General features: G+C 32.8%; 4 protein-coding genes across 5 annotated transcripts; 2 read left to right on the forward strand and 2 right to left on the reverse strand.

The window, feature by feature from the left end:
- Positions 1-1652: 1652 nt before the first annotated feature.
- LOC107908838 (DNA polymerase kappa) lies at positions 1653-7177 on the forward strand. 2 transcript variants are annotated; one of them, XM_016836115.2, is made up of 15 exons: positions 1653-1814; positions 1899-2006; positions 2203-2375; positions 2456-2629; positions 2712-2835; positions 2928-3028; positions 3113-3199; positions 3642-3737; positions 3918-4038; positions 4490-4618; positions 5081-5172; positions 5469-5580; positions 5708-6042; positions 6142-6479; positions 6947-7177. In XM_016836115.2, the coding sequence occupies exons 2-15, from the start codon at positions 1928-1930 to the stop codon at positions 7053-7055; spliced, it is 2070 nt and encodes a 689-aa protein (XP_016691604.2). In that variant the 5' UTR covers positions 1653-1814; positions 1899-1927; the 3' UTR covers positions 7056-7177. The 2 variants fall into 2 exon arrangements, with proteins under 2 accessions (XP_016691604.2, XP_016691605.2); XM_016836116.2 differs by having other exon boundaries at positions 5093-5172.
- On the forward strand, positions 6947-11817 carry LOC107908839 (dual-specificity RNA methyltransferase RlmN). The gene is made up of 10 exons (XM_016836117.2): positions 6947-7059; positions 8609-8857; positions 8935-9097; positions 9212-9322; positions 9401-9535; positions 9908-10012; positions 10420-10589; positions 10692-10791; positions 11189-11450; positions 11535-11817. The coding sequence occupies exons 2-9, from the start codon at positions 8763-8765 to the stop codon at positions 11429-11431; spliced, it is 1122 nt and encodes a 373-aa protein (XP_016691606.1). The 5' UTR covers positions 6947-7059; positions 8609-8762; the 3' UTR covers positions 11432-11450; positions 11535-11817.
- A 1108-nt stretch (positions 11818-12925) lies between these two features.
- On the reverse strand, positions 12926-17109 carry LOC107908840 (50S ribosomal protein L1). The gene is made up of 10 exons (XM_016836118.2): positions 16519-17109; positions 16286-16363; positions 15923-15964; positions 15744-15846; positions 15438-15502; positions 15309-15353; positions 15066-15173; positions 14889-14976; positions 14254-14300; positions 12926-13323 (listed from the first exon to the last, which is right to left on the reverse strand). The coding sequence occupies exons 1-10, from the start codon at positions 17038-17040 to the stop codon at positions 13243-13245; spliced, it is 1179 nt and encodes a 392-aa protein (XP_016691607.1). The 5' UTR covers positions 17041-17109; the 3' UTR covers positions 12926-13242.
- A 1688-nt stretch (positions 17110-18797) lies between these two features.
- LOC107908841 (EPIDERMAL PATTERNING FACTOR-like protein 4) lies at positions 18798-19403 on the reverse strand. Its single transcript, XM_016836119.2, has 2 exons — positions 19178-19403; positions 18798-19097 (listed from the first exon to the last, which is right to left on the reverse strand). The coding sequence occupies exons 1-2, from the start codon at positions 19292-19294 to the stop codon at positions 18909-18911; spliced, it is 306 nt and encodes a 101-aa protein (XP_016691608.1). The 5' UTR covers positions 19295-19403; the 3' UTR covers positions 18798-18908.
- Positions 19404-21360: the final 1957 nt, after the last annotated feature.

The following is a 21360-nucleotide window of genomic DNA, read 5'->3' on the forward strand; positions in this document are numbered from 1 at the left end:
TATTTTAAACTACTACATAGCCTTTCATACTCAAAACCGCAACACCAAATCTTAATTCCCAACTTTTTCACAATTAAGTCCCTAAAATCAATTTCTATCAAAATTACTTAATAAAATCATCATATAACAAAATTAAAGCTTTAATTCCATGTTCATTCATCATATACTTCCAGCATGTATTCATAGAAACTTTCAAAATCAGCCATGAAATAAAAAACTAATGAAATAATTAGTTGGGCCTAATTGTAAAAGTATCAAAATCACAAAAATTAGAAGAAATAATCAAGAATTAAACTTACATGATTCAAATATATGAAAAACCAGCTTGTTTCAGACCTCTATGGCGTTTTTGCTGATAAATTGTGAAGAGATCTCTAGATTTTTCACTTTTGTCTTTGTTTTAAATGTTTAATTTGTTAAGTTTCCAATTTTGCCCCTATTTCTACTTACATTCTGCTGATTTTTCTTACCCTACCGTCCAGCCCATAAAATTTGGGCCTAATTGCCTTTTAAATCCCTCCTCATTAGTCACTTAAGCTATTTAATCACAATTTAACAAATTTTACACTATTTTCAATTTAGTCCTTTTTAGTTAATTAACTATCCAAACGTTAAAATTTTCTAACGAAACTTTAATACCAACTCAATGAAACTCTATAAATATTTATAAAAATATTTATGGCTCAGTTTAAAATCTTCGAGGTCTCGATACCTTGTTTTTGATTTTAATTATTTTAATATTTATTCCTAGTACACTATTCACTATTTCAAAATTTTTTCTAACTTCACATTTAACTTATACTTACTAAATTTATAATATTTTCTACTCGTTTGTCAGATTTAGTGATCTCGAATCACCATTCCGACACCACTGAATATTCAGGCTATTACACATACATATTAATGACAATAGAAGTTTCATGTGTATAGTTGCACTAACTAAAAGTTCATGTATTGAATTGCACATTGAAGCAAAGTTCATATATAATTTTTATATTTATCTTGAAATTAAAATATTTATTTAGTATTATTGAAAGGGGTTAACTCATTCGAGAGAAGTTTTTGAAGTGTTCCCCATCGAGCAACTAACCTCAAGTGGTACTATACTTAAAATTATGTTGCCTAAGTTCCATAGATTTGTGGTTTGAGTCTCCGCACACCTAGCTTACTTGCATAATTAACATCACACTCTATATTGACTCTTTTCCTTCAATTTTAAAGATTGTATCTATGTATCACCACCAAAGGAGGTGCCCCCTCTGTGAACCATATATACATGACTCTCAATGGAGGCGAGGGACAAAACCTTGACACAGAGACAACACTTCTGATCTCTCTTGAGTCTTACATATCACCACCAAAGGAGGCGCCCCCTTTCATAAACCATACATGGCTTTCAACAATAATAGAAAACAGAACCTTAACATAGAATAATACTTTTATTGTCAGGGGCCAATTAATTGCCTGATAAATGATATTTTAAATACCTCTTCTAAAGAAGTTGACACTCTACTAAAGGAGTTGATCCTCAATAAGTATAATGTAAAAACATATTATTCACTTTTGGGAACAGTAATAATTTAATACCAACAATAAGAAAATATAGTCAAAGGCAGAAATACTTTTTAAAAAAATAGAAAGAAAGTTAAAGGATAAATTAGGTAACGAAGCATAAGCTGGTACTGGTCCTTGTTCCGGCTTGTTGGCTTGCCGCGTTTGGTTTCAGAATGCACGGGTCACATGTCCAAGGTTCGAGGGCTGGTGCCTGAGAGAAGAAGAGAAAGAAAGAGAATGAAGCAAATCCAAAATAAGAGGTATTATAAAATACCTCCCTTTTTGCCAGTTTTTATATTTAGTTAGTTTTTTTAATTACACGTTGGGGCTCTCTTTTTCCAAAGGATTTCTTCCCTCTCCTTCTCCAGCAAGCATGGAAGAGAGCGAAAGTGCGAGCGATAAACCGCGGCCATGGCAATCTTATCACACTGTTTACACCAACGCCAAAGCAGGTAATACTCAAATCTTTTCTTTTTACTTGATTTCCGACCCATCATCAAATCGCTACTCGCTTTCCTTCTTGTTCAATTTTCTAGGTATTATTCAATGTTTATTCGCCGTTTCATTTATCAGTTCACCTCCAAATCTTCTTTCATGAACGAATAAAATTTTAAAATTTAATAACCGTTAGTTGATCCTTTTTTAAAGGTATGGATGGAGTTGATAAAGAAAAAGTTCAGAGAGTAGTGTATGAGATGAGCAAAGGATCAAAATATTTCGAAAATGAAGAGCGAAAGGAGGCTTTTATTCGGCAAAAAATAGAGCATATGCGAGCTCGAGCTGCGAAGCTTTCCGCTGCTGATTTATCTCATTATCAAAAGGTTCTTTTAATACCGCTTTATACGAATTGCAAAAGTCGAAATTATGTTTAAGTAAATAAATGATTTGCTATTTTTCTTAGGTTGCGGATAAGAGAATTTTAGAGCTCGAATCTACGCGTGACCTTTCTAGGATTTGGTTACATGTAGATATGGATGCTTTTTATGCGGCTGTTGAAACTTTGAGTAATCCTTCGTTGAAGGGTAAACCGATGGCTGTTGGTAGTATGTCTATGATTTCCACTGCTAATTATGAGGTTTGAATCGCTTCACACAATTAAATTGGTGAAAACTGATTTGTTTCTGTAAAAATTACTCTTACTATATTTCATTCTGTAGGCTCGCAAATTTGGCGTTCGTGCTGCCATGCCTGGGTTCATTGCGCGTAAATTATGTCCAGACTTGATATTTGTTCCCACAGATTTCAAGAAATATACTTATTATAGTGATTTAACTAGAAAAGGTTAGATGCTTTGCTTTTTAAACAGAGTTCTTGATGCAATTCTGGGTTATGGTTTGCTGATCCGTTGTATTGCATATGTTCCTTTATGATAGTTTTTTGGGACTATGATCCTAATTTCATGGCTGCCAGTTTGGATGAAGCTTACCTTGATATTACTAAGGTTTGCGAAGGAAGAAGCATTACTGGTGCAGAAGTAAGTTTGTACTATCAGTTTGTTTTTCCGGCTGCTTAACTGATGATCTTTTAAGCTGATGCCATCTTTTGTCTTTCTATTTAGATTGCTGAAGAACTCAGATCTAGAGTACATGAAGAGACTGGTTTGACATGTAGTGCTGGAGTGGCTCCAAATCGGTTACTTGCTAAGGTTCTATTTTCTGTTCTTGGCATATAATTGCAGTTGAGAAGCTCCATCTGCAATTGTCGTCACTATGAATTTTGCTATTGTAGCATTGTCAAATCAAAATTGGAATATTGCATTTTATGCAGAAATTCTAAATCTTCCATAGGAAGTTATTTCTTCAAATTGATGAAGTCAGTAGTGATGGTGGATGAAAATGTGACAACGCTTTTGTTGATTAACAATACTTTGTTCTTGACTGTAAATAACTTGTTTGGATTATGTTTACCAGATTTAGTTTTACGGAATATAGAATATTTCAAATTCAGTTTGCCTGTCACAGTTTCTGTGTGTAGTCAAATCATCAAAAGCAAAGAAATCACTGTGGACATTCCATAATATCGTCACAGCTAGTTGTTTACACCTTTCTTTGTTGCCCCTTTTGAATGTATTCAATTTTTCCCCTCAGGTTTGCTCAGATATTAACAAGCCAAATGGGCAGTTTGTTTTACCAAATGACCACATGGCTGTCATGACATTTATATCCTCACTTCCTATTCGGAAGGTATTCATTGATCAGCTAATCTTTAGTTCTTGTTTCAAACTTTGTATCTTTGCTTTGTTATGAAGTCCTTAATGATTTATTTTTCCTTGGATAAGAAACAAGAAAAAATGATTTCATTTCTTAACTGGACAAAAGGTTTCTATCTGAAAAAAGTGGAGATTGAGAAAACTGAATTTGCAGATTGGGGGTATAGGCAAGGTGACGGAAAATATTTTAAAGGGTGTTTTCGGAATCAGTACTTGTGAAGAGATGCTGCAGAAAGGCAGTTTCCTCTGTGCGCTATTTTCTCATTCTTCAGCAGGTTAGCATACTGATAAGGAGTCTCTACTGTTCAAGACTGAATGATTATCATAGGAAATTTTATGAAACTGCACATACGGTGGGGATAATTGTCGTGCATTCCCTTATGGCTATAGTCAGCTGTGTCAACTTTACTTGTCAAAACCTAGTGATTTCAGTTGAGGTTGACTTTTAATCAGAGCTTTCTGAATCATTTGGCAGTCATAGCATGTGTTAAATCTCCTTTGCTGATAGATACTTAATTTGATGTGATTCTGCGAAACAAAAAGAAAGGAGTTAACTGTGAATGAGTTCTGTTATAAGTATTCAGCACAATGTTTTCAAGTTCTTGAATTGATTTTACATAATCAATAATCAATGAGGCTAAAGTGACCATCAAAGTAAATGTATTTTCATGCATAGAGAGGGAATGAATTTTATGGGATTCTGATCCTTTTTCCTAATGATTTTAGATTTCTTCCTATCTGTTGGATTGGGGCTTGGAGGGACGGATACTCCTGAGGCCAGGTTTCGGAAAAGTATCAGCAGTGAGAGGACATTTTCTGCAACAGAGGATGCTGCATTGCTTTATCAGAAATTAGGTAGACAGTCTCAATTATTTTTTCTCCTTTGAATTCATAGATTGGTGGTTTCTTTTCTGCTGTTCTTTTCATAATCATGTGTTTAGTACTTCCTTAAGGTGAAAATGGTTTTTAAACAGTTGAGCTTCAGCAAATTAAATTAATAGTTTATTAGACGGAGGTATCAATATCAATGTTTTAGCAGCAGCATTTTGATAAGATTGTTAAGATGGATGACGGAATGCTCCTCACTGGACGCTGTTTGGCTTGGGATATTTTGCAAAATGTCTCCTAGCTTGTTTGGCATTCAGAATCCATTCAGCTATCCTCCTTATAATTGTACCCTTAATATAGGCAGCTTTTATGTTGGATTAAACTCGTCTTCCGCGTGTGTGTGTGTCAAAGCAATTTTTATGCTATTGTCTTCAAAACTCACTAATCATTTATCTCAGCAATTGAGCTTTGTTCTGTTTGTATTTGCAGCTGATATTGCAGAGATGCTGTCAGCTGACATGCAAAAAGAGGGCCTTTCTGGACGAACATTAACTCTTAAATTAAAAACTGCATCTTTTGAGGTACATCCATGAAATCATGGTACCTCATTGCTTTTCTCTTTTTCTTTCCTTTTATGCTCAATGACAAGCGGAAAAATTTAAAGGAATGGTTGGTTATATATTTGAAATGGGCCAATTCTGGTTTCAGATTCTTTTCTCTCAGGCTTCTTTTTTCCCTTTTATCCCAAGGATTAATAGCAATTGTATTTATATTTAAAATTTTGCTGACATGTTATCCATTATTGGCTTTATTTCCTCTTATCTTTTTGGTGCCTGCCCTTTTTGTGTTCGTAGCTGATATGGACTACAATCTTCAGGTTCGTACAAGGGCTGTCACCTTGCAGAAATATATTTCTTCGAGTGATGACATCTTAAAACACGCTTCAAACTTATTAAAGGCTGAACTCCCTATTTCGTTGAGACTGATAGGTAGACTTTATGTGTTGCCTGTCATTATCTATTATTTAATGGCTATGGAGCAGGAAAGAAAACATGGGTAGAACAAGTCTTTGTTGTCTGCATATTATAACGGTGCATTTATGTCCTTTGCTGTTAGGTCTGCGAGTGTCTCATTTCAATGAAGATAAGGGGGTTGTACCTGGTGACCCTACACAAAAAACTCTCACTACGTTTTTAATATCAGGAGATGCTTCTAGAAGAACTGGGGATGATCAACGCTCCTTAGGTTCAGATTTGAGTGATCTCCACTTCATAAGTGAAAAGGAAACTGCCATTTCTCTTGACAACAATGAGACATGTCACCATGAGTTCGGAGATCCATTTGAGAGGAAGCATTTATCAGATATAGATGACAAAAATTGCATTTCCAGCATAAATGCTTGTGAAATGGAGAAAATTGATGAACTTTCTAGCAACAAAACTGCGGCCATGGTACTTGTTAAAATTTGTTCTACCTTAGTAATTCCTTTTTTGTTTTTCTTATCACTCCATAATTCTCTAATATTATGATGCATTTATCTATTTCCCTAGGTGAATACTGCCGATGTGAAAGAGCGGACCACAAAATCTCCTAAAAGAGACTTATCACGAGTGTCAGAAGATGATTCTTCCATCCAGAGGGAGCCGGAGGACAGCAATCCGGACAGATTAAACAAAGAACCTAGTACCTCCGGAAATGAGGAATTTTTTTCATTAAATCAGATGGAAATGTTATTTTGGGTGGATGGCTACAAGTGTTCATTGTGTGGGGCTGAATTACCTTCAAGTTTTGTTGAAGAAAGACAAGAGCACTCTGACTTCCATCTTGCCGAGAGGCTTCAGAAGGAGGAATCTGGTACAGGCTCGAGCTCTTTGATTCCAAGGCTAAGGTACTACAAATTTCTCTTTTGGTAGAAAAGGTACTACAAATTTTAAATAGAATTGTAGTAAATAACTCCTATTTGATGACTTATAAAATTAGCAAGCAACATCAAGCAAATTTTGACCAACTCGAGCTGCAACCATGTTGATTCTCTTTTTCTCCTCTTCCCCTAAACAATGTTGATGTGTTTAATATAAGCATACTGCATCCAGAGCGGATAATGTTATATGATTTGCATGTTTGGTATTTTCAGATCTATGAGAAAAATATTAATGGGAAATTTAGATGGAGAATTTAGCATATTCCTTTGTTCTTGGCATGTTGGGATTAGAGTTTAACGTTTGTATAATGCATTCGTTCATATTGCACTCAGACGTATATTCCCCTTGGTGATTTTGCTAATGGTTTTAATTTACTTGTTATAAATGTAGAGTTGTGCGGTTGATCTAATAAATTTTCATATGTTGTTGTTAGGATTGTCCCAAAGGATTATAGTGGGAGCCAAAATAGACGTAAGAAGCATAAATCAGCGCATCTGCCAATTGATTCATTCTTTACCAAGAAGAGCAGTCGGCAATTGTAATCATGTATGTATAATTTTTTATTAATCTTACACCGGTTTTGTAAATAATCTTTTCTTCCATTAATAGAATATTAATTTATTGATATTATTCATCACTGCTATGAAAATGTTGGTTTGTATAAGTGGAGTTTTATGGGCAAACTAGTGCCTTTTTTCTTTAAATTCAGCTATTTTGGGCAATTAGACCAAGACAGTGCCTAAGAGTTCTAAAGGCTCAAGCTGACTGGTCTACAGTAAGTGCAGGTCCTTGACCTACTTCCTGAGTAGTAAGCCTTGAGATTTAAATAGCATTATTTTAATGTGTATTTTTGTGATTATGAATAATACTGAATATTAGGGTAAACTACAGGTTAACCAACTATCATCCAAATATTGGTTTGTTTCTTTTTTGGTAATCTAATTATGAATTCTTTTAAAATTAGTTACCCAATTAATCGAGATTGTTTTTTTTTCTATTTCCATTAATTGCACTAACGGGAGGGAGATGTGATAGTTAAAAAATCGGTATAAGAACAAATTTAGCCGTCAACTTTCATGTATTATATTAATTTAGTCAATTTTAAAAAAGTAACCTTCAAATTTTACAAATCATCTCAATTTGACCTTAATTTTAAAAAATTTAAAGAAATATATAAAAATACATAAATATTTTTTAGAAAATATAATAATAAATTTAAATTTTTTATTAATATTTATATATTAAATTTTTTATTTTTATATATTTTAAATTTATTATATATCTTTTAACCACAATATTTATGATTTTTATATATTTCTTTGAATTTTTATAATTAGGATCAAATTGAGACTATTTGTAAATTTTGAGCGTTAATTTTTTAAAATTATGGTTAAATTGATATAATATGTAAAAGTTTAGGGTTAATTTTGCTATTATACTAACTTTTTAACTATCATGTCACTCTCCCGTTAATGCCATTAATGGAAATGGATTAAAAAATAATAATCTCAATGAATTCGGTGACCAATTTAAAAAATTCATAATTGGATTACTAAAAAAGAAACAAACCAATAATTAGAAAATCGGTGTAGTTTACTTAAATATTTATTATCTAATCCCCAACTCTTGACCTAGTAGCATTGATGTGTTCACTTTGAATATATATTGTATTATGAAAATTTAATTAGTAACCCCATTAAATTTTTTATTAAATATATTTTTTATATCATTATTAAGTGATTTTTATTTTAAATATCCTAGTTAATCATATTAACAATTAAATTTAAATTTTAAAATAGAAAAAACACTTTAAAAAATTTATATGAACTTAATCATATTTTAACCAATAAAATATAAGGGACAAATCTCAAAATTATGCAAGAATTTTGATTTAATGTGTAATTTGATACATGAACTTTGATTTGGTGGAATTACAATTATAAAATTTTAATTTTAGTTTAAATGTATATATAAAACTTAGGTATAAAATTACGCAAAATTAATATTTATGTATAAAATTACATATTAAACTAAAATTGTATATTGTTTTGAGATTTATCTAAAATATAATAATTTGGTACTTGCTTATATTCAGATTTCAGGCTCGTCGCAGAAAAAAAATAAATTCAGGCGTTAACCCGATTTTTTGTAAGAGAAAACAAGCGCCGTTTAGTACACAAACAACAAAACAATAAAGGAGGGAGCCGGGAGGAGAAAAGAAGGGGAAAGAAAACAGCAGCTTAAAGAGAATGGCGACGTATCGATCGGTGTTCGACGCTGCGGAGCTTAGGGCCCAACTTAATGATGCCGGAATCAACACTAAATTCATGGCTTCCATTTGGAAGTAAATTTGTTCTTCCCTCTTCCACTTTCTCCACATTTTTATTTATCTTGGAGATTTAAGTTTTTTAATTTATGAAGGTATGTGTTACAAAACCCTGGATGCGAGCTGGATGAAATTCCCGATCTGCCCTCCTCAGCTTACCGTCTTCTTCGCACGAAGTTCAAGCCCTTCACGTCCACCGTCCACTCCGTTTTCCACTCCACCGACGGCGTCACCACCAAGCTCCTCATCAAACTCCAGGTCCTTTCCCCCCTTTTTTTTTTCTTCAATAACAAGAATAATAGGGAATTATCACGGAAATTGAAGCTTGAATTATCAAGTTAGTGGGTGACACTTTGTTTTTATTGTTAGTAGAATGGAGCTTTTGTAGAGGCAGTGATTATGACATATGATACCCGTTTAGGTAAATATGGAGGAAAGCCTCGTCTTGGTGGTCCTAGGTCGACATTGTGCATATCGTCTCAGGTATTTGATTTCAGAACTTTGTGCTTCTCAATGTTATGAATTTGATAAAATGTCGATTTAATTTTAATTTCATCACAGGTTGGGTGCAAAATGGGTTGCAAATTTTGTGCAACTGGAACTATGGGATTTAAGAACAATTTGACGTCCGGAGAAATTGTGGAGCAATTGGTTCATGCTTCTCTTTTAACTAACATACGCAACGTTGTTTTCATGGTAATGCTTTTATTTAGTTCTATATGTGAAGCATTATACGTGTTAATTTATGAGGGGATTTACTTTTATTCTTCTTAAGCTTCCATGGAGGAGTTCCGGAATGCTTCTTTCAAAATTATGATTTTTGGTTCTGTGATGGATTATTTTGATTCATTCCAGTTCATTTGACATATTTTTCTGTGTTTCTTTTTTCTTTATTTCCAATTGGTAGTGGCATCATTTTGATACCATATCTTGTCATGTTGTTAGTGAAAATGATGATGATGATGATGGCACTTACGTTGTTAATGGTCATGAAGCTCCGATGGGTTGTGTTGTGAATTTTTTTTCTTTTGAAATGCGGTTGAAATTTCCTTCCTGTTATTTTGTTAGGGAATGGGAGAACCACTGAATAATTATACTGCCTTGGTGGAAGCTATTCGTGTTATGACAGGATCACCGTTTCAGCTGTCACCAAAGAGAATCACAGTATCAACGGTAATGCCTCCAAAGTTTGTTTTGTGTAGATATTCATACCAATTGTGTTATGTGTATTATTATCCATGCCATAGCATTTGATTGGCAGCATTTGGTTCACCTTACTGATTGTTGAGATTGTTTTTCTTTGCTTTTTATGAAGAGTGAAATCTTAAACAACTGATACTTCCAATATTTGAAACTGAAAGTCTATGGAGAGTTATGTTATTCTATGTGATTAAAATACGTCTAACTGGACTACGAGGAGAATTTTAAAGCTTGTTTTGTGTTCACTTTTTTATAAATGAGATTCTAGTGTTTTGGAGAGGTAAAAAACAGAATGCTTTATATGAAAAGAAAATGAAAGTTGTTTGACTGCAGGAAGCTCCCAACTTAATAGCTTTGCAATTCCACCTCATTTAATGTAGGTTGGGATTATTCATGCTATCAACAAGCTTTATAGCGATCTACCGGGCTTGAACCTAGCAGTATCATTGCATGCGCCAGTTCAAGAGATCCGTTGTCAGATAATGCCTTCAGCAAGAGCTTTTCCTTTGGAAAAACTAATGACAGCCCTGCAAACATATCAAAAGAACAGGTAGCAGTTTGTAAATATTTCTTCTTATAATTAGGTTATGGTTTTGACACTTCCATTTTTACGGTCATTTTGAGAGCCCTAACTTTGGTCTTAAACTTTCAGTCAGCAAAAAATATTCATCGAGTACATCATGCTTGATGGAATGAACGATGAAGAGCAGCATGCACACCGGCTTGGCAAATTGCTGGAAACTTTTCAAGTGGTGAGCTCTTATTTTAGCATAAATGCAGACGGTTTTTCGGTAGTCTCTCTAATCTGTACACATATGTGCATTCGTGTCTACCTATTTGTTTTTTCTGCTTGGTGGTGGGTAGTGAATAAGGTTTCTTTCTCTCAGGGTTGTAGGTGTAGGGGAGGGAATAAGTGTAGTCTATGGAGATTGGATAGGGCATTTTTAGTGATTCTTTAATGGTCTCAAACATATTCTTGAATGTGAGCCGAACTTATTGGCAAGGAACTAGATTCCGGGGCTGCCAAAAATGCAAAGCTAGTTTACGAAACATGTAGTGAATTTTAGTTTCACCGGTTCATAGCTCTAAGCTGATATGCTATTGTTAACCTTCTTTTCCCGAGTTTTTGAGTTTTAACTTTCAATGCAGGTTGTAAATTTAATACCATTTAATCCAATTGGTAGCTCAAGTCAATTCAGAACCAGCAGTGACCAGAAAGTATCAGACTTCCAAAAAATTCTTAGGGGTACTTATAACATCAGGACAACAGTTCGTAAGCAAATGGGCCAGGATATAAGTGGCGCATGTGGTCAGCTGGTCGTGAATTTACCTGACAAGAGAACTCGTGAAAATACAAGTCTCTTAACCGACATCGAAGATCTTCGCATTTGATGTGCAGAATCCCTTTAAGGTGAGATTCTTAAAAGTACGAATACTTGAGATTGGATCTCTAGTTTGCTGACTGGTTAACAACTTCTGCTTTATCTGCAATCAGGCATTGTTCTTAAATTCATTATGGTTTTCTTAACCTCTACCAAAAGGCGAGTTTATCAATCATTCATGTGAAGATGACTCGGAAGTAGCCATATCAGAATCTTTGCTACTGCAAAGTGTGGGTTAACTATCTTGGCAATGTCAAAGGTCTTCGAATATATTTCAATTACAAATTTTAGATGTGAATCAATTTTGGCTCTAGTTTTGTGTTCTCTGAGTCAATTACTTTGTGACTTGGAAACTTTTGGATAACAACATAATAGAATTCCTTTTTTTTGGAGGCATTATCATCTGAAAATTAGAATATATATATATGATGTTTTCTTGCTAACAGATCTCTTGATCCTGCTTTGCTCTTTCCCTCAATTCTTTCTATGATAGTTATAGTTAATATAGGATAGAACTCTTGGAATGTTTACAAAAAGTGAACAATATCGTGCTATTGCTCCATATTTTTTTATTAATACGAATATAATATTATAAATTCATAAAATATAAATTATTAACCCGTGCAATTTTAATTGAGTTGTTTTTGGTAGGTTTGCTACTTGAATTTGGCAGTTCTTTCTAATTTAGTACTTAAATTTTTTTTTGACCAATTTAATATTTGAATTTAACAAAATTTTCCTAATTTGGTACTTGAATTTGGTTTTTTTTCTTCTTAATTTGGTACCTAAACTTTTTTTTAGTTCAATTGGGTACTTAAATTTATTAAATGTTGTACAAATTACGCAAAATACTAGCTGTATTAAAAAAATTATGTTACAAAAATATTGCCAGTAATAGTTGAAATTTATGTTTAAAAAAAAATAGGTATTGAGTTATGCTTAATGAATTAATACTAAATAAGAAAAAAAAGTTTTAAAAACTCAAATAAAAAGAAATTCATTATTTTCAATTAATAAAATAATTAAATAAATAATCATATGTCACATGTTTGTACATTGATTATTTTTGCTATCTCATAAAAAAATAACATTGGTCGTATATATTAGAGTAACTTGAAAAAATATATGACAAGTTCAAGTACCAAATCGAATAAAAAAAATTAGGTACCAAATTAGACTCCAAATAAAATTTAGTACCAACATAAAAAAAATTGTCAAGTTTAGGTACCAAATTTAAAAAAAGTGTCGAGTGTAAAGGTACCAATTAAGAAAAAATATCTGTACATATGAAATTTTATAATTATGTGAAATTTTACCTATTTACTCTCGAGTTGCTTTCTAGAAGATGCATATGGCCTGTTTTTGAAAATCTAATAATTCAATTAATTCAGTTTTAACAATAAATTTGATTGGGTTTTGGTGCATTCTTTAATTTATTTGATTATTGATATATAAAAAACAAATTTATAAAATTGCCGATCTAATTTAAATGAACAAATGTTTGTGATCAATTCGTTTAGGCACTCACGCAGCCATTTATTTTCAACGAATTTCAGTGTTTGACAGTAAGAAAAACCATTGCAAAACTCAGACAAGTCGAGAACTACTTTGAATATCAGCGTATTACAAAAGACATGTAAGAGAGGAAGAAGAAAACCCTATTCTAACCAGATTCCGACTATTGTCATCCTATACCAACATCTTGGCATTAGACAAAACCTTTAATCTCAAAGAGCTTCACTGAATGCATTTCAGTTGCCAACTAACTAACGTATCCACTCAAGCATTAAAAATACACCTATGCTGGTCTCGATAAATGACTCAGGCGTTAAGATACACTTTGCTGTAGTGATCTGCTGCTCTGGATAATGACTGTATAGAGACGCGAAAACCCGGACCCATCTGCACACATGCATTTAAATTTGATATGAACTTCTCACAGGGCACAAGAGTTGGCATTGCATTAAACATCTGATTATGCATATAGTTCATATGGGTTACTTTTTGTCTTCAAAGTTAAATCTTGTTGCATCCATATTCCCAGTGAATAAGGGAATAAAGCAAATGCCTAAAAGTTACATGGCATACTCATTTCACAATACACCTAGAGACTAACCATCTAGTTCAACTAAGTTACACTATTTACAGAAAGGGCAAAAGACAAATACACCCTTATGTCAATATGCACTATATGTTGAATCTCGACCGCTAGTATTCCCCTGATACTAAGCCAAGTTTTAATATTTTCCCATTTAAGTTAACTAAAGTTAGTATCTTAATAAATTTAAGGCAGAGAGAAAGCTATAAGATTCAACAGCTAGATTGTGATATAAGTGCAACCAATTGCTTGTTAGATCAGTATCACTTTGGAAGGCAGTCTTCTTTATTATTTTTTTCAAAAGATGGGGCAAGGGAACTTGTGCATGAGCTGGTTGATGTACAAAGTATTTTGGTATTATGGAAATTCTCTAATCTCAACTTAAAACAGTCTAATTGTATACAGTATGCCACAGATAGATCAGTTAGAAAACAGTACAATAAAATCCTCTTTTTATTTTATTTTATTTTATTTTTACTTTTTGAAGTAAAGCATTTATATTAAACATCTGAAAGAGGTTATATCAAAACATTTCAACAAGCAACCGAAAGTTGCTAACAACTATTAGCTTAGCCAAGTTTCCTAGAGTGCATATGTTTCTGAATTTTTATTTTTTTTCAAATTTGACAAGAATCATAATTCACAAGCATGGCAGGTACAGTGCAAGTAGTATAAATTAACAGGTATCAATTAACAGCTGCTAAAATGTAATATAAATAAAATGATGAACTTACCGTGCTGCATATATGGAAGGAGTTCACATATCCAGCATACTTGGATGCTGTAAAAAACCAAAATTATGTATGAAAAACAAAGAAGCTAAATGAAAATAGGGTCTACACAACAAAGTTACTGATGCAGGACTCTTCTAGAAGTTCACCCAATTGGTTGTTTTACGTGTGTTTCATCACGCCTGTTGGTTTACCTTAGTTTACAGTTAGTAACCATAATGAGCCTAGCATAGTTCTTTTATCTAGTGTATTGAATTCTAACAAATTATAATTTGTTCCCAATTAAAGTTACTTAATTAACAAGTTAATCTTCCTCGATGATTATATTTACTTTTATATTGGCTTACTTGCATGCATGCATATAAAGGATATTTCTCAATTCCCAAGTTTCTTGTATAAATTTTATTTCAATTGCGTTAATATGTAAGGGTAACAGTAACCATTTCCATAGTTTTCGGTTTGCAGATAGGAAAATCTAGGATCAAACTCATTTCATGTAAATTATTATCATGTTAAGAGTAAATCATTCTGTTGTGAAAGTAATTCAATATAATTGTAACACGTTTGCAGCTAAAAGATAAATCCTATCCAGACTGTACAAATCAGCAAATACAGAATATAAGGTGTAGCTCTCTTACTCTTCTTCAATCCTGCCGGCTTTGCTAGCAAAAGAGAATTCATAAACGCACCAACATTGTCACGCAAAAACTCCTCTGACAAACTCACCTATACCACAGGTGAAAAGTTTCATGACCTCACTTTCAGCAATAAAATTCTTAAACCATGAGATTATGTTCTTAAGTAAGATATGTTACCTTTCCAATTCCAACATGCACAATAGATGTCTTGTCCATTCTGAATTTTACTTGACCCTGTTTAGCTTCTTTGACTGCCTTGGTGACATCTTTGGTTACAGTACCTTGCTATACAAGTAGTCGTGAGGGTAAACAAGTCAAATAGATTTGTTGAATTGCAATTAACATATGCAAGTAGGATCGGGAGTGGTGTTTCCACTGGGCAATGCATTAACAAAAATAAATATTAGATGATAAACTTACTTTGGGATTTGGCATCAGACCATGCTGATTCAGAATCTTTGATATCTGCAAGCCGTAAAAACACATATCTATTGAACCAAATGATGATAACTAGTGACACTATTTAAAAAAGCATCTGAAATCAAGAACCTTATAAAGACGTTTCATGAAACTATGCGTTGAGAAACATCTGTCATAGTCAACCTTGCCCGTGCCTGCAAGGATACAAGCTCAGGTTCAGAGCGAAATCATAATTTATTTTAGAGATATGTCAAAGGAAGTACTGACTCCACCTTCCATCTATTCGAGCTAAAGAAACAAAGGGAATGTGAAAGCAAAAAAAAACACTAAAGGGCATAAACCCTATCAGAGGTGATGTAACAACAATTAACTTAGACAAGGAAGCACTGGAACTAAGTAGATATAGAAAACAATATAACAAGAGTGGTTTAATACTTGCAATTTCCTCGATAAGATCAACACCACCAACAATATCAGCTCCGGCAGCTCTAGCGTCATCAGCATCCGCTCCTTCAGCAAAGACAGCTACTTTGACTTCCTGAAAAGTCAAATGTAGTATAGTTAACAGATGAGAAAACAGGTTAGTTCAGCTTATAGAAAAAAGTTCTGAATACCTTCTTAGCACCATGAGGAAGTGCCATTGTCCCACGAACAATCTGCATTCCGGTCAAAAGAGCAGTGAGCATCCAAAATAACCCCTCTTACAAACAAATATAGGAATCAAAAGCCGTAATTACTTCAAAAGAATGTCGAAATAGAACATCAGTAACAGAGACCCCTTCTAAAATTCTTCCCCCTAGCCACATTTGGCATTGCCATATATATATATGTGCATATGGAGAATTGTAATCTATGAAGCATTAACCACTGGGATACAAGTTTTTGAAGCCTTTCCGCTAGATTCATCATAATAGAGATAGATATACGAGATTAATCTTAAATATAAAATAAGAAATCAAACAGACTGAAATGCATACCAGCTCGGATCGCTTTTGGTCGATACCCAACCGGACATGAGCTTCAACGGTCTCATCGAAATTCGCCTTGGCATTACCCTGAACAAATTACCAGAAGCAATGTGCAGTAATGAGCAATGACAATAAACAAGATATAAGCAAGTACATACACGCAATACTGAATCTTCAATTCACAAAATAAACAGAGTGTTTATTAAAATTGTTCCAAAAAAGAAGAAGCATTTAACACAGACCTTGACTTCCCTAATGGCATCCATCAAATCAAGAACAGGACGCTTCTCGTTCTTCTTCTCCGGCATAATCAACATAGGGAAAGGAATCACAACTTTCTCCTCCTCAGCCGCAACCCTAAAAGGTGTCCTCCAAGCTCGACTCTCCGCCTGAAATTTTCTACTTTCCCTCGCCATCTCCTCGCTTTCTTGATCCCTCGCCTCCCCCACACGATCCTCGGGGAGAGGAGCCACACGCGTAGGATACGAGATGGGTGAGATGTTGGGTACGTCTTTGACATAACGGAGATCCTCCCGGCTCAACGTGGATCGAGTGCCTTCTTCTGGCGGAGTAGACTGAAGGGTTTGGTCTGGTTGTGGTGGGTCTTTGGGCTTGGGGGCATAGGAGACTGGTTGAATGGGGAGGGATTGAGAATCAGAGGAAGAAGAAGAGAGAGATCTATGGAGAGAAAGGAAGCGAGAAGATGAAAAATGGGGTAGTGAAAGGCGGCGTGACTGAGAGAGGAGGAGCTTGAAGCCGGCCATTTTTTTTGTTTATGCAACTGCTGTAGCTGTAGTAAGAGGAGGAGAAGGGAAGGGGTTTTTGGCTGTTGGGGGGTTTTAGATTCCCAATTTAGGGTTTAGGGTTAATATAACATTTGGTATTTGAAATTGCCTTCAATGTTCAATTTGATACCTGAGTTTTTTTCTTAATTTGATACCTAAGTTTGCATCAATATTCAATTTGGTACCTAGACTATGTGGCCAAATAAACATTTGCCACGTGTTCTCTAGTAACTAAAATATAGGTTTATAATTGGGACGAAAAAACTCGTATAATTGAACACAGCAAACAAACATGTGTACTTAATTGGGTAAAAAAAAACCTTAACTATCAAATTAAAAAAACTCAAGTCTCAAATTGAACATTGAAACTGAACTAAGATACTCAATTGAAACAAAAGAGCTCATACACTAAATTGAATATTAAAATCAAATTCAAGTGCCAAATAATATATTTACCTTAATACTATTATTTGAAATTAGTATTACTAATACTAATAATATCAAATTCAATGAAAGAGGTCTATATTTATCAACAGTAATGTTTTAATGATAGATTAAATTGGTCTCACTCGTCAACCATCTTAATTTTTTAAATAAATTATCAAAAATCCATTCATTTTTTAAAGTAATAATAATTATTATAAAAATATTTTTTATATTGGCATATAAGATCTAAAAAAATACACGCATTATAGATTTTTCTTTTTTTTTTTGTTTCAATCAAAATTTCATTAAAAACATAAAATAGGGGACTATAGGAAGTTCCTTAATTCATTCGGAATACTCATATTATATACGATGAAAACTTAAAGATTTCAAAATATTGATGGATTCAAGTATACTTTTGCATTTAATTTTTGTTTTTCATTATCTAAATTGACAAATTTTGATTTATTAAGTTTTATATCAAAGTTTTACATTTCTAACAACTTCGTTATCGGTAGTTCTCATCATATTCTCACACACAATATCATTCCATAAACAAACATTTTCTCTACCTTTTTTTAAAAAATCCTATTACTTCAAGATTTCCAAAGTTCCAACATAACCACGAACTTAGATTAATACTCGAGGAAGTTCCGAACTCAGGAAGTTCTTGATCAATCTTCATTCACCAACCCCATGATAAGATTCGATCCTAACACATCATAATTTTTAATATCTCAATTTTACCATTTCATCTAAAATTTCATTTGTTTTTAAAATTATTTTTTTATAAATTTATTCTTTACTCTCCTTTTTTCACCCACATCGTGTTTACACCATAATTTATTATAAATAAAAATAATGTAAAGCGAAGTTTTACCATTCAATTATAGTAATCCCTAAAAAATTATTATAGTTTATATTTAATGTATTTATTTATATAAACAAAATAACAATAACAGGATATAATTCCTCATATCTATATCTATGAGAATTGATTATGTGAACTAGAGATATTATCACTTTTCAATAGTTTAATGCCACATCAGTAATTCAATACTGAATTTCAAGATTTTCATTTGGATTTTTTTTTAGAATGAAAATGGTATTAAACTATTGGAAAAAGGGATACAAATTACGGGTTTTATACAATCCTTTCCTTATATCTACATAAGATGTTTATATTTGTTTATTTATTTGCTCAAATAACTATTTGAAATGCTTTCTTATTCAAATCTTTTATTTTTTTTAAAACAATTCATTTTCAAAATTCGTGTGAATCATGTAATCAAATAAAATACGAGAATAAATTACTTTTTAAAACTGTCATATTTCACACAACATCAAAAGCCTCATTCAAGTATGATACAAGTAATACACTTATATATAGAAGCAACTTAAATCATATATACTGGTAATAATTAAGGTGGGTATATATTCTCTTGGCACATGCATTGCCACACTTGAGGGTAGTACTCATTTTCTTCCAACTCCGCTGCCCTAACCGATACTTCGACCGGCATACACGGCTCGCACTGCTTGCACTTTGAATCACAAGAAGCTGGTAAAGATCCAGGCCTTCTAGTCCCAGCAATCAGCCCCAAATTTTCCTGCACAGTATATAACCATATCAACCATTCAAACAGCATTTCAACAAGGGAAATTAACAGTGAACTAGGGATGTACTGACCGGAGAAGGTGACGATGAGCCGGCTAGTTCGCGAGAGTGAACCGAGATGGAAAAACCGAGAACGGTAAGCAAGAGGGTAGTGATGAAAATGGTGGTAATTTTCTTTCTGTGTTCCATAGAGAACTATTTGGAAGGTAACTCATGGAATGGGAATTATTTATACATAAGAGAGAATATGTAGTAGTTGAAAATTTTGATACTGTATGATGAAGAAATGGTCAAAATGATCTCAACTAAAACTGAAATTATCATCATCAATAAGGTTTGGAACAGCATAAGCCATGTGCTCTTCCAGATATGTAAAACTGCCAGTGATGGTATTTGAATCCTTCAGGCAAAAGATGATTTCACAATTTTAAGATGTGGAATGGAGATTGTTGTGGGTGCATATTGAGACTCCATTGATTCAATATTGATATCATTTGAATTCATCTTTTGTTCCGTGCTTTTAAATAAGTTTACCATCACTTTCGAACAAGTCGGAACAGCACGACTAATGTGATAGCATACATAAGAAATTGTTAACCAAAAGTTAATCAATATGGTTTTTTTAGACATAATGATTTATTTGGCACTTCAATTTTACTAAAAAAAAAAGTCATTTTAGTCTTTCATTTAATTTTTCGTCTCTTTTTCCCCTTCAAATTGTGTTGTTTATCAAGACACCCTAGAAGGGATTGTCATGTGGATGTCACATTAGCAATGTTAACAAACATTAATTTTTCATCTCTTTTTTTAAAATTTAAAAAATTCAAAAATTTTAAAATTTTAAAAATTAAAAAGTATAAAAATTACCCAATATAGGGTAAACTACAAAAATAGTCACTTTTGTTTGCCTCGGATTATATTTTAGTCACTTATGTTTGAAATGTTACGTTTTAGTCACTTACGTTATCGTTTTGTTACGAAGTGGTTACTCTACCGTTAAGCTCCGTTACCTCCCTAACGCCAGTCCTGCGTGTTAATCCAAATGAGTTTTAAATGCCAACTTGGATGTCCAATTACTGGGATGAAAATAAGTTTTTAATTAAATAAATTTAATTTAGACTGCCATATAGGACATCCGAGTTGACATTTAAAACTCATTTGGACTGCTACGTAGGACTGCCGCTAAGGAGGTAACAAAATTTAACAGTCGAGTGACAACTTCGTAACAAAACGATAACGTAAGTGACTAAAACATAACATTTCAAAAATAAGTGACTAAAATGTAATCTGAGATAAACAAAAGTAACTATTTTTATAATTTACCCCAATATATATATAAAAGACAGCACCTGGAGGTAGGGGTGAGCAAAACTTGATTTGATTCGAAAAAAATTAAAAAAAAATTGGATTTCAAGTTATTCGAATTAATCGAATTATTCGAGTCAACTCGAATTATTTTTTCAAATTTCGAGTTCGAGTCAAGTTTGGTTTTCCCCCCAAAACTTTTACTTTCATCCCGTCCCACTCCCTTCTACCCCAAACCCATCCCCCCCCCAATTTTTTTTTTAAATATTTTCCCCCCAAAATTTTACTCCCTCAACTCCCAAAACTTTTTTATTTTCTCCTTAAACTTTTACTTCTCACCTTTTACCCTCAATAGTAATAATTTTATTTATATCTACTATTTATATTATTAAATTAAATTTCACATTTTGTATTATTTATATTATTGATCTGTTTAATCATATTGAATCTTTATAAATTTTTGTTAAAATTGAATTATTAATGATGCTATAAAATATTCGTATTAAAATTTTACGTTGGTATCAATTTCACATTTTATCTTTAAGATAACTTTTATTAAAAAAAATCACATTATTTACATTTAATATCTTTTTTAATTTCAAAATACATAGTGACAAGAATTAGAAGATAATTGAAGCAACTAAGCAAGCAAAGAAGTTAACATGTATATAAAAGATTAATAAACAAATTATGAGAGGATGAAAGTTAATAATAAATTTGATTACGGTGGGCAAATTTGATTACGTTCGGTGACAGTGATTACAAGGACCCAAAATCATTTTTTAAAAATTTAACTCAAACAAATATATTCGATTCGATTCTATTCGAATTACATCTCACTTGACTTGATTCGATAAAATTTCAAATTAAGTTAGGATGATAAAATAGGATTCGCCAACTCGATTAACTCGAAATTTTTTCATTCGATTCGATTCGATAGAATGCTTATC

The sequence above is a fragment of the Gossypium hirsutum genome, chromosome D02, assembly GCF_007990345.1.
Source record: "Gossypium hirsutum isolate 1008001.06 chromosome D02, Gossypium_hirsutum_v2.1, whole genome shotgun sequence".
In the NCBI taxonomy this organism is placed as follows: domain Eukaryota; kingdom Viridiplantae; phylum Streptophyta; class Magnoliopsida; order Malvales; family Malvaceae; genus Gossypium; species Gossypium hirsutum.

Excerpts from the sequence above, each read along its gene's own strand:
- LOC107908840 (XM_016836118.2), bottom strand. The coding sequence starts at position 17,040 with ATGGCCGGCTTCAAGCTCCTCCTCTCTCAGTCACGCCGCCTTTCACTA. Across the intron at positions 15,354-15,437 it reads TCATGAAACGTCTTTATAAG|ATATCAAAGATTCTGAATCA; the intron begins GTTCTTGATTTC and ends TACGGCTTGCAG. Across the intron at positions 14,301-14,888 it reads GCCGGCAGGATTGAAGAAGA|CATCCAAGTATGCTGGATAT; the intron begins GTAAGAGAGCTA and ends GGTTTTTTACAG.
- LOC107908841 (XM_016836119.2), bottom strand. The coding sequence starts at position 19,294 with ATGGAACACAGAAAGAAAATTACCACCATTTTCATCACTACCCTCTTG. Across the intron at positions 19,098-19,177 it reads GCTCATCGTCACCTTCTCCG|GAAAATTTGGGGCTGATTGC; the intron begins GTCAGTACATCC and ends TATACTGTGCAG.
- LOC107908839 (XM_016836117.2), top strand. The coding sequence starts at position 8,763 with ATGGCGACGTATCGATCGGTGTTCGACGCTGCGGAGCTTAGGGCCCAA. Across the intron at positions 9,098-9,211 it reads AGCTCCTCATCAAACTCCAG|AATGGAGCTTTTGTAGAGGC; the intron begins GTCCTTTCCCCC and ends TATTGTTAGTAG. Across the intron at positions 10,013-10,419 it reads AGAGAATCACAGTATCAACG|GTTGGGATTATTCATGCTAT; the intron begins GTAATGCCTCCA and ends CATTTAATGTAG.
- LOC107908838 (XM_016836115.2), top strand. The coding sequence starts at position 1,928 with ATGGAAGAGAGCGAAAGTGCGAGCGATAAACCGCGGCCATGGCAATCT. Across the intron at positions 3,738-3,917 it reads CCTCACTTCCTATTCGGAAG|ATTGGGGGTATAGGCAAGGT; the intron begins GTATTCATTGAT and ends CTGAATTTGCAG. Across the intron at positions 6,043-6,141 it reads GCAACAAAACTGCGGCCATG|GTGAATACTGCCGATGTGAA; the intron begins GTACTTGTTAAA and ends CTATTTCCCTAG.